Below are 12,269 nucleotides of genomic sequence, written 5' to 3' on the forward strand. Positions count from 1 at the left end.
ATGTCGCACTTAAGAATCATTACCTTACATTTTACTTGCTTACATTACTCTGAATCTCAGAGCTTCTGGAACTGAATCGTGTTTTGAATAATACATTTTTTGAGCTTCATTATCATGACAACTTGTGGATTGGAATTGTAAAAAAAAAATTGTGTTTCAAGTGAAAAGAAAACAAAATTATCGCACTATATTGTGAACATGTTCAAATGATAAAACATATGAATGTGGAAAAACATTTAAGTAAATATGAACCCTTGGGGATCATACACTTATGAGCCAGCACCTTTTCCATTTTCCCCCTTCCTCTCTCTCTTCCTAAACAACTGGGGCAACAGTGGCTCAGGGGTCAGGGGGTTTGTCCAGTTCAAACCCCCGCTCTGTTCATCTCAGCTGTTGTGTCCTTGGGAATAACACTTCACCCACATTGCTTGCTGGTGGTCAGAGGGTGATGCCGTTTGATTGGCAGCCTCGCTTCTGTCATTCTGCCCCAGGCCAGCTACAACGAAGCTCACGACCATCAGTGTTAATGTGTCAGCGACTGGTGTGTGTGTGCATATGTGTGTGTGTAAGGTGCTCTGGAGTTTTCATACTTGGCAAAGTGCTATGCAAATGCTGGTCACTTAGCATTGACATAGTCAGTTTCTGTTTTTTGTCTCATCTCTGCCCATCTTCTTGTTTTATGAGCCATTTGTCAAAAAATTAAGATAGCTATAGAACAATTTGTTATAATTACGTCTTAAAAAAACAAATGAACAACAACAAAACATCTATGCTGGAACCACATGTTTGCTTTCTACAAGAAATGCATTGCAACTTATTGTAAGGTGGAAAACATAACCAGAAAGAGCCTCTGGAAAAATAATGGAAGCCCTGAGTCTGTTCATCCTGCTATATTTGTCTCAGGAAGAGTTGCTGAGCAGGCAGGATTTCTTTCCTCTTAAGTGTGGCTACACAGCAGAGTAGCTGCAGATATTAACACCTGGAAACAATGTACAAATGTAACCTTCAGACACAAAGCTTTTGTGTGTGTGCACACGCAGACATCATTAGCGGCTTTATGTTATCAGGCGCTTATCAAAAGGTTTTAAAAGTGTGTTTTTATTTGTGCATCTGTTGTAAAATAAAAGTACAATTGAAAGATAATGGAGCAGATTCTCACAGGTCATGCAGTGTTTTTTAATAGTATGTCAAGAAGGAAATTTTCACTACATTTGAAGAACAACATAGACAAACTTCCTTAATTTGTAAAATAAGTATTAATAATTTATTTTGATTTTTAATCTTTGATTTTAGAGAACTCATTTCTGAATTTTTATTCTGTTCCTCCGACAACAGTACTAAATGTTCTAATGTGAATTATTGACTATTTGCTTACATGGATGTTGTGTCATGCCAGCAGTAACATAGTTTAAATATATATTCAGCTAAATTAAGTTGAAACTGTTGAGAGTCTGTGAGGTGATTTGGGTTTTGTTGTATTGCCTTTGGAGCGGATTGAGCAGATATTTTGATAGATCGTTTTCGATCCTTGGTAAAACTTTTTACTGCGTCCAGGGGGAAAACAACTTCTGCTTGTGTGTAGTTCATAGGGGTCAAAGCTGTGAGAAAGTTTTCAAAATGTCTTTTGAAAATGGAGTTAGTAACTGATACTCATTTTCATGTACAACATTGCCATAAAATAAGAATTTTGTATACAAAAATCAAAGGAAGAAATGATGAGAATATGACTTCTGTAATCCTTTCTTCTACACTGAGCATGTGGTGCAACCAGGTTTTAAGAGAAATTACGTCATTTATCAAAACTCGATGGACTCTTCATTGACCTTTAATAATATAGTCTCATTATTAGCTACTTTATATTATTTAGTTTTACCCCTCAGAGGATTAAATGCTCTTACTATACGTAAAGTTTTTAATGATGACTATAAGCTACATGCAAATGCTGTTTGAACTCTTGTTTGATCCTTCTTCAGTTTCAGCTCCCCTCCCCCTTCCGCCTCCCTGTTACGGCTGTTCTCTTCTAACTTGCTTTGTGCTTCTTTTTATCTCTTCAGGTGACATCTAGTCGTGCAGCCCAGCAGCAACAATCACAAACTGGAGCAGGATCAGGTAGGCATTTACTTCTTTTTTTTCTTAATTTTTTCCCTTATTAGTTTCCCTTCTTTGAAATGTATTTTCCTCATGATACATGTATAGCATTCATTTCCTTTGTACTACTGATACTCAGGGATGAGACTTTTTAATATTTGCGATAAATACTTTCTCTTCCATTTTGCAGTTTTAGCTGCTGAGTTATTTTTCTTGTCTCGTTAACTGCTTTTGATCTTTTTGCTGACTTTTATACACTATTTGGTGGCCCTCTGTTTGGAAGTCAGGCATCAGCCTTATAACAATCTCACCCATTTTCTCTCTTCCCCTAAGGAATTTACTACTCCAGCTCTACTTTACCTGCTCAGCGGGTCAGTTCCCCCCTTTCTGGGGGAGGAGGCTCAGGGTCAGGTTCTCCCAGTAAACACCAGCGTTTGGGATCAGCCTCCGACACCTCCGGATATTCCACCACCCAGCGCCTGCCTTCCTCTTCCCCGTCCTCCTCTCCCAGCAAACAGTCTCCTGCTAACCGACTGGCCAAGTCATACAGGTAGACCATCACACTCATTGGGTGTCTAATGTTGGGTTCTTTGTGTTGTTAATGATACGGAAGCATGTAAATTTAAGATATGGACACACTCACGCTTATCCAACTAAATTCAGTTTTGTTTTGTTACTTTGTTGTTGTTTTTTCTTCTTCTTTCTTTTTATTCCAGTACTACGGTTGCTGTGACAACAGCAGGAGGTGGGTCACCACTGAGGGTGGCATCTCCGTCAAATTCTACGGCAACAGGAGGAGGGAACAGTTCATCATCGTCCCCTCTTCACCAGGTAACAAACTGTATCTTCTTGAAGAGTGCGTTAACTTTTAATGCATCCATATAGGAGTCATTTTTTCAAAGCATGTGCCAGAAATAATAAAATGTGTATCTATTAAAGTTTGTGGTGAGAATGAAGGGTTTTTCTATAGGCTGTGTGCTCCTTCAGTCTGTTGAGATATGTTTGTGGGATCTGAAGTTAAATATTTATGTACCATGTCTTAGTCAGCTCTATATCAGAACTGACCAACCAGCTCTGATATAGAGCTGACCATAGAGTCTGATATGACTGGTCAGCTCTATATCAGAACCTCAGGACTAAATACACCACAAGTTTGATTGTCATTATTTGCAGACAAAGTCAATATGGGAGACATTTTACTGTGTGATATGAGAAAATTCTTGTTGCAAATGTGTTATGTTGTAATTTGACACTTTGTCACAGACCAATCGGACATAATGTTATGACAAGGATGGGCATTTTGACTGGTCACAAAGCAACTAAATCTGAAGTACTGAGAAGTAGAACGCCTTTTTACAACAACCAATATCAAGTCCTTCAGCAAATTCAGCTACGGTAGCTTGCCCATTGGATCATACCATACACTCTGGCCTTTTTCCATATGCATCAATGAACCTTGGCAACCCAAGGTAACTCTGGTGGCTTTATGTTTATTCCTTTCCTCCCCTGAATTGGTTTTTACAGATACAGACCAATGAAAAGTGTGAACAACCCACAATAACTGCAGTTTTGGAGAAGCTGTATCCAGCTATTACAAATGGTTCCCTGTGAAAGTCACCGAAATTATTACGGGTGCCCATTTTTCCAGCCTTAAAATGTTAATGCTAATTTGGCGCCTAATGCTGCTGATGCTCAGTAAAATTAGGTGTTACTGCAAATTAGTGGTACAATTGTAAAACTTATTTTTACTATTGTACAGGTAAAGGTACAGTGGTGAAACAATAATTAGTTTCATTTATTTCACATTGTCAGAAGTTATAATATTATGTCCAATCGGTGTATTTTATTCTAAATATAATCTTGGTGATTGTGTCCCATCTGGATAGATGAAAAGTAGTTTTCATATGTTTTTGCTTATGAAAACATAAGCAAAATTGTTTTGCTTATGGACATTAATGGACATTAATGGACATTAATGTCCATTAATGTCCATTCATGACATGAATGGACATTAGGCCCATTCATGAAAAAAAGATTGAATAAATCTGTGCATACAAATTTTACTTTAAAATTAAGGAGTTGTGTATTTTATTCAACTGTTTTTTTTTTTTTTTGTTAAACCGAGTTACTGCAGTAGACTGCACTGAGTTGTAGTGTGCTATTATTTGCTCCTTTTTTGTAGGAGGCTGTTGTATACAAAGCAATGTTGTTATTTGCGTATTTTGTTGAATTACATTGGTTGTATTTTTCCCATCCATAATGGTCTCTCCTCAAGATATTGACATCAACCTTAAGAAAACTTGACTGAAAGAAATGAAAAGAGAGAAATGCTACTTATATCACTTAGCCGTTACAGTTTTGGCTGCCAGCACATAGCAATTGCTCCAGCACAACCTGGGCATAAACAATCATACCATTCTGTTTTTGAGTACAGCAAATCAAAACAAACCGTAGCCAATAAAAATGGCTTGTGTTTGCAGATGAGTTCTGGCATAGGGAGCTATGCCACTTTGTCTCCTAAGCGTCTGGCAGCTCACCACGCTTCTGACCAATACAAGATCTCACACGAGCTCTACGCTACTGCTACACTACAGAGGCCTGGCAGTCTGGCAGGTGAGAATTTACTCATTTACCCAGTTTAAAATGGTATATTTTTAGATAAAACCCAACGTGCTCAGTTTTGTTTATTTTTTTTAGTTTTTTTTTTTATCGTCACCTGTTGCAATGACTTAGCTTAGCCAAAACACAGGGGGTTTATTGCTCAATTTTCTTGTTTTTTGATGTTTGAGACTTTGTTTTGAGTTTTAGACACCACTTAAAAGCCTTCATGCATTTTAAAAATCATTCTTCTCTTTTCTGTTGAATTCTTGTCTGAGAGCTTTTGATCGTTATCCTTCCCTCGGCGGTTCAGATTGATTGATTCACTTTACTAATGTTTTAGTCTTCTTGGATGAAATTAGCATTCTGAAGTAGTGATTATTTTGTTATTGATTAGTCATTTAAACTTGGAAATAAATCAATGAAACGTCTGCTTGCAGGTAACTTCGGGAACACTTTTGGTTTTCACTTACTTGAAGACTGAAAGGCAATATGAAAAAAAATCTTTACCTTTAATATCTTGAAATCTATACATAGTGCGTTAATTATGAAGAATAAAAATTAAACTGAAAAATGTGTTTTTGGTGCAACTTATGCAAAGCAAAATTAATAGAATGTATTAGTAGATAAGTAGATCTAATAATACCAATATGAACAGTTGCAATTGTTAAGATGGGTGGTAATATATTTCCCAGATGTAGTGATAATGATGCATTGTAAGTTTAGTTCATTTTAGCATACACACAGATTTGTAAGGCATCATAGGACAACATTCAGTTTTTACACATCCTTTTCTAATATTTCAGCAAGTGAAATATTTTAGAAAAGAATATTTATCTTTTATTACATTTTTTTTAAATCCCCTTTCCCTTGAAAGAAAGAGGTCATTACTTAAGCAAGTGGGCTCTTGTGAGACACAAAATAAATGAATAGCGAAATAAAACCAACTCTAAGATGAAAGGCATGGGTGGAAGGAAAAGAACTGGGATGAGTCATAGTATTAATGGGTGTGTCTACGACTTCAATTCTTGATCCTTCATAAATATTCGAATTTAGTCCAGCTTCTTTTTTACCCACTCTTTTTTTCTGTTTTTAGTTTGAAGTTATTAGAGTATCCTTCTAATGCATGTTTCATATTTTTACTCCATTTTTGACTCTTGATATTCAATTTGTTCTCTCAGTAACTACGGCCAGTCATGCTTTGTCTCCTGTTGAGGTTAATAGGCTGCTTAGTTAAACTGAGCATGTCAGTGAAAGAGTAATCTTGATACTAGCACGCAAGATATACATCATAAGGCTCCATTACAGCATTTGATGTTGTCCAAGCCTGACAGTGCAGGCATGCTCTGGTATAAGGCTTCTTGTTTCACTTTATTACAAAGATCGTTCAAGAAATTAGATTCGGGGTAATCACTATGTTCTGTCTGAGTGTATATTGCATTCAGTCGTAACCTCTGCTTTGGAAGTACCTACAAACTACTGTATCTGCTTGATTCTTCTTACATGACAAAACGCTTCACATGCTTCGATTTCTGATAAGACTTGTCAGCCTGAGTGACTTTATTTATTTTGGAGCTCCGGATCTTGAAGCACTGCCCTTTCCTTCTTTGGAAAATGCCCAGCACACAACTTGCACTCCTCTGAGAACTAATGTGATATGATAAGACATTAGTTCCATTGGACCGTTTCTTTCTCTGTCAGTCAGAGCTTTTGTACGCGTGTGGTTGTGTGATCTCATTTTATCTCCTGCCATGTCAGCTTAGCCCCTCTGACTTGTCTTTGGGTTTCCTGAGTGTGCCCCTTTTCAACTGTTTTCTAATTGTATTTTTTGTTGTTTTGCTTTCAGAGGAAGGCTACCCTCTTGCATTTGTTCTGCTGTATTATGAACAAATGCCTGTTGTCAGTTATTCTTTTTCCCTTGCCCTCTGTCTGTGGGATTCCTGCCAAACACAGGAGGCGAGGGGACATTGCATCTCATTACTTCCCAGCTGACAAAAAGCAATGTGTACTATGCAGATTAAAACAATGAAAAACAGACACATCATTCTCTCGCTTTCCTTCTCTCTCAATCTCTGTGTCTCTTCTCCTATCTGTTTTGTCTGGTATGCATGTTTTTGTTTGCGCGTGTGTGTGCGTGTGTCTGTGTGTGGGTGTGTGCGCGTGTGCATGCGTATGCGTGTGTGTGTGTGTGTGTGTCCTAGCTCACTTGTTTTCATATAAATTGTGCCATTTATTCTCAAACACACACAATCTCAGCTTTTCATACCAGCAAAACTAAATTACAGGTTACAAATGTGCAGCTTCATTTTAGAAATGTTTGGCTGTCAGGGGTCAAAGTTGTTGTTTTTTTGTCATTGCCCGTAATGTTTAATCAACTATTATCCAATATTTCCAACTTCTGTCCTCTTTTTCTCACCTCCTCAATCCCTTTGCTGCTATATTCATTTGTGATTAATTAGATATTTTCTTTTCAGACCAACTCTGTCTTGCTTGCCTCTTTACATCATTTTAGATTTCGCTCCTTTATTCTTCCTTGCTCTGTCTCAATTACTGTGTATGTCATGAAAAAATTTACAGTGTGCTCCTCGACTTTCTTTACTTTCATGTGGTAAGATTGATCAACTGACCTCACACAGACATCTTACAGTGTCATAAAACAGCAGGAGGTTGGTCCTGGGACGAATCCTCCTGCTACTTTCCTGTACCCAGAACTTATCTCAATCAAAGTCGTGTTCTTCAACATCAAACAAAGACCGCTTCTCTTCACAAAAGACAAATGGCGAGACCATCCGTGCTGAGCTCGCCACAACATTTGGTGCATAACAATCCACAACTTCACACCTGTAGTTCAATCAACCTTTCCTTTTCTTTTGTTGGGAAACACCCACACACAGTGACAGCTTTCTGTAGCAAGATCTACTGACCAGAACTGATAAAAGACAGCCAGGATGAGCGGTTAGCTAAATCAGACTTGACAGACTCCTTTAACCAAATGTATTTCACTTTGTGTCATCCCTTTCATCTCGTCAATTTAAATCGTACAATTTTCCCCCTCTTTCATACAGGCTCTCGTGGCTCCTACAGTAGTCAACACGGTCAAGAAGCTCTTCGGCCCTTAGGGTCCCCCGAGCACCACATAGATCCTATCTATGAGGAACGTGTCTATCACAACAAGGGCCCTATGAGGAGCCTTAGTCAGAGCCAGGGACCAGATACAGGCCCCTACCGCAACAACACTGGTAAAAGACTACTTCATTTGACTACTTCATTTATAAAAACAGTTATGTTATCTCAGAGTGTTTTTTTATATATATATTCACCATGTGTTTAATGTTTGAATGTTTTTGTTCTGATTATATTTTTGTCCTAAACAAACACATTGAACAATAGCAACTGAATAACTTATATCAGGTAGAAATAAAATAAATTATATATTTTTGTTGGCTGAATTTTAATCAAGAATCTGGCTAGAAATAAAAATGAAAGGAACTGAAATTAACTTTGGTAAACATAGTTTACATTATTTCTTAATTCATTTAATTTGTTTGTTTTTTTTAAATGAATGCAGTTGTGTTAAGACCCTTTGGGTTTTTGTTTAACTGTTTTTTTATATATTTTTATATATATATATATAAAAATATGGATTTTTATCTGAATTTGTTTCTAAAAATATTGTAGCTGAATTTTGGCTGAGATACGGCCAAAGGTGGCTTGAAGTCAGTTTAGTGTTACTAGCAAGTATGTTTCTTTTATTTAATTTTTGAGGACATTGGGCAGGCTGGAAGTCGAAACAAAGTTTTCTGAGTAAAACCTACAAACGCACGTTTGTAGGTGCGTACTTGCTAGTGCAAGTACGCATAATATTACTTCTGCAATACTATGCGTACTTGCTACAAATGAATAGTTTCTAAATATTGTCACCTTGATTCTGCAAACGTCTTTTCAGAAATATGGTCTCAGATTAGATATGTGATAACCAGATTCAGTTTGTTTGCTGTCAGATGTTTGTGTCAGGAATTTGGTGGTAAATAAAAGAATACCCTGAATCGCTTCCTTCCACAATACAAGTCTTTTGTATGTGTTCTAAAGGAAATATTTGTTAAACAGAAACATCCCAAGGACAAGAAAGATTAGCTATAAAGGCAGTGTAGTTCTTTTCCAAGAGCAGCTTCTTTAGTTTGTTCATAAAGTATCTCTAGCGTCCATTTGTATATCTCAAAACAGAGAGGACACATGTCCTGATGAATGGCATTTTAATCGTGCTCTTCAATTTGTTAAGGTATTTCTGTGATAAAAAAAAAAAGCATTAAACATCTAAAGCATCCACCAATCTCTCTCTGTCCCTTTTCTGCAAACCTGGCTCCAGTAAGGGTGCCACAGTTTTTTTTTGTCTAAGGAAGGTTCACCTCTTTCTGTGTACTATCATTTAATCTTAGTCTGACCCCTACCCTGAGGAAGATTTGCCACGAGAGACTCTGCTTGGATCTGAAGCGTAAGACAACATAGCTCCTAGGATTATACGGATACCAAAACCCCTCCACATCCTCAAGGCGGATATTTGCCACTTAAAAACTTTTTCTACAACCCGGATGTCCATTCTAGCATCACTTTACTTTTCTTTTCTGTCACTCTCACCCATTTCCAGAAACTGCACCCAATGGTAAACTTTAAAAAAGACATAATAGAGAAATGGAGCTATATAAAATTCCCTAAGAAAATACTTGTAATGAAAAACAGTAGGACACATTTTCTACCAAATACGCACTGCCATCTTTACAGCTTTCTCTACAATTTCTTTGTTGCCTGCAATGTGTTTTTAATAGACCTTCAATGAGCTTATCTCAATGTGGCTTTAGGTACGCCATGTTAATCCCATTATGGCATAAAAACACCCAAGTCTGTCATGCTACATTCACATGTTCCTCTGTGTCATTAACCAGCCTTGACAAAATAGCTATCATCATCATTTGGGTCACAATTACAGCAACAGATATGCAGACGTAGCGTTTGCCAATCTTTGTCTCAATAGAAAGGAGTGATCTTTAAATCCTTATAATGCTTTTTCTAAAATGCATGTTAGATTTCAGTTCCTCTATCCTTTAGCAGGATTCACACACTGCAAGTCACTTTCTGAAGAAAATTGACTTGCGGTGGTATTGGCAATCAAACAGCAGTGAATTAAATAAATTGAAGAGAAAAATATGCAGGGAGGATGTAGTTTTATGTTATTTAGCTTGGCCTTTAATGATAAGAAAATGTGTTGAAATTTGTTTGAATTCAATTTACTGGAAGACTGCGTTGCCATAAGCCTTATTTACTGCAACTCTTGTACTTTTTTGCTCGTATCAACGCAGTGGAAAACAAACAAACCAAAGATGAGCGTCACTTTGTATTCACCATGCCACTAAATTAAGATTTGGTCTTGTTTAAAAGTCACGTGCATTCTATGTGCAATGAACAGAGGTTGTCTAATAGGGATTCATAATGCACTGACTGATGGCACATAATGAACTGATAAGGGTTGTGCTGACATAGTGAGCGGTAAGTCATTAATTATGTCACAGTGCCTTTTCTTGGCACTGGCAAGCTCACATTATTGGTTCATTAAGCTGGCATGGATCAATGTAATTAATGCTATAAGTCATTCTCTTGCTGAAGAGGAATGGGAGATGTTTCTGTGGGTGTTCTGCATCAAAAATCACCACATTGTAATCGGTGGGTCTATATTTCTCCCTCATATTTATTTATTTTTTTTCAAAGTGTTTTGAGACCCTTTTAAAATGTTATATTCATTATATAATTAACAAAAAAAAGATTCTGAAAGAGAAACGGTAGACAGAATATCTAAGATAATTTTTTTGTCAATACGCAGTATCAATGCTTGAAAATCTATTTTCTGATTTAAGTTTTATTTAGCTGTGAGTTCCAGATATTCCAAAGGAAACCGCTTCCCCTCTGCCTTTCACCAACCTCCTGTTTTCTTGACCACCAAGTTTTTTTCAATATGGCAGAGTTAGTTTGATCTTTATTGCCTGATTTAAAAAATGATGATAAAACAATGTGCAGATAATGCTCATATACATTTTGAATGAATAAAAAAAATGAAGGAGCTCTCTTACTTGGAATAACAAAAGTATTTTAACATTTCAGTGACAAATTCTGGAGGGGAAACAAAAGATATGAGGCAAAACTTAGAATCTTTTTCTATGCAATGCATTCTTTACTCACCTAGTCTTTCCTATGGGCCATACTTAAAAACTAGAGGTGTGCCGATCGATTGGCCACCGATCATAATCAGCCGATTTCGGAGAAAAAGTGTATGATTGGTGATCGCCGATCACGGTCTCTTGTTGCCGATCACACAAACCGATCACTTGCATCTCATTTCGCAGCCTGCCTGTGCAGCTGGTCTCCTCTTTCCTTCACACTGCTCAAAAGTGCAGCAACAAATCCTAAGTGATGTGGAACTATAACGCACTGAGTGACTGGGGAAGTTTGCGTGTTGCGGCGGAACATTGAAGCAAGTCAAAATGCATCTACACGACGAATCTAATATGGCATAAAAACAATGCCATACTTGACGGAGACTCACTGCAGTAAAAAAGACATATGGAGGATCAGATAGCAGGTAAAGCAGCGCACAGCTACAAACAGTCACCCGGATTAGCATGACGGTCAGAAAGCTAAACAAATAACCCGCAAAATTATTTAAGTCTTCGAGCTGCGATGTAAGATGCTGGTTCTGCTCTCGCTGTTGAACCGCTGCTACGTGCTACAGGTAGTACTATTTTACAGATGGAGCGCCACTTCTGCTCCCCTTGGAAGTGACTCTCACACCGAACCTCAAATAATCGATCTCTTCTCTGTTCTGCATAATTACTCCACTCAGTCAGAAACAGCCACTCAGAACTACCAGTAATCAGCTAGCCGCCATACTATCAGGAAGTTTTCATGCAATAACTCAGGATTGTTTATTGTAATGCAACCTGTATTTGCCTTTGAATGTTAAGTTTTATACTTGCATTTTTTGGCAATATTGAGAGGTTTTATTTTGACCCTTTGCATTATTTAGCCTCTTCAGAGCCTTCATAGCCTTCAGAGTTTTCAGTCTGTTAAAGATAGTATTATCAATAGCAGTACAATTTGCAGAATGCCTGTTTTTTTTTTTTGTCTTGGAAAAAGTTATTAAAAACAAGTTTTTGTCCAAATTAAGGTGAATTTATGGTTCCCTTTTCCATATAATGTAACCGGTAGTGCTTATGATTAAAAAATAATAATAATTATGTGATCGGTATCGGTGATCGGTATCGGTGATCGGCCCTCATGGGTGATCGGAATCGGAATCGGCAGGAAAAAACCTGATCGGCACATCTCTATTGAAAACTACTACTTTAGTGGCAAGATGAGCAAGATTTGCATTGCCTTTCCAAGGTTCTGCTACTTGTTGGTATTAGATAAGCAAAACATTGAAGTCATGTTTTCTTTTTTGTTTTTTTTTTGCAGTTGGACACAGTTTGCAACGCTAACTGTGTCTCTTTAATGTCAATGTTTTGTTGCATGAATAAGTGTCTGTGTGGTTTTGT

The 12,269-nt window shown here is 37.3% G+C and overlaps 1 protein-coding gene across 7 annotated transcripts in view; it reads left to right on the forward strand.

The window, feature by feature from the left end:
* Positions 1 to 12,269, forward strand: part of ctnnd2a (catenin (cadherin-associated protein), delta 2a) — a 229,647-nt gene that overhangs the window by 96,051 nt on the left and 121,327 nt on the right. For 6 of the 7 annotated variants that reach the window (XM_081601621.1, XM_081601622.1, XM_081601618.1 and 3 more), the window contains exons 7-11: positions 2,055 to 2,109; positions 2,422 to 2,638; positions 2,805 to 2,919; positions 4,569 to 4,701; positions 7,752 to 7,925. In XM_081601621.1, the coding sequence (XP_081457747.1) occupies positions 2,055 to 2,109; positions 2,422 to 2,638; positions 2,805 to 2,919; positions 4,569 to 4,701; positions 7,752 to 7,925 (694 nt within the window). The remainder of the gene's footprint in view (positions 1 to 2,054; positions 2,110 to 2,421; positions 2,639 to 2,804; positions 2,920 to 4,568; positions 4,702 to 7,751; positions 7,926 to 12,269) is intronic. The other variant, XM_081601620.1, reaches the window with a different exon arrangement.

Source organism: Poecilia reticulata, chromosome 20, assembly GCF_904066995.2.
Source record: "Poecilia reticulata chromosome 20, P_reticulata-male-v2, whole genome shotgun sequence".
Classification (NCBI taxonomy): Eukaryota; Metazoa; Chordata; class Actinopteri; order Cyprinodontiformes; family Poeciliidae; genus Poecilia; species Poecilia reticulata.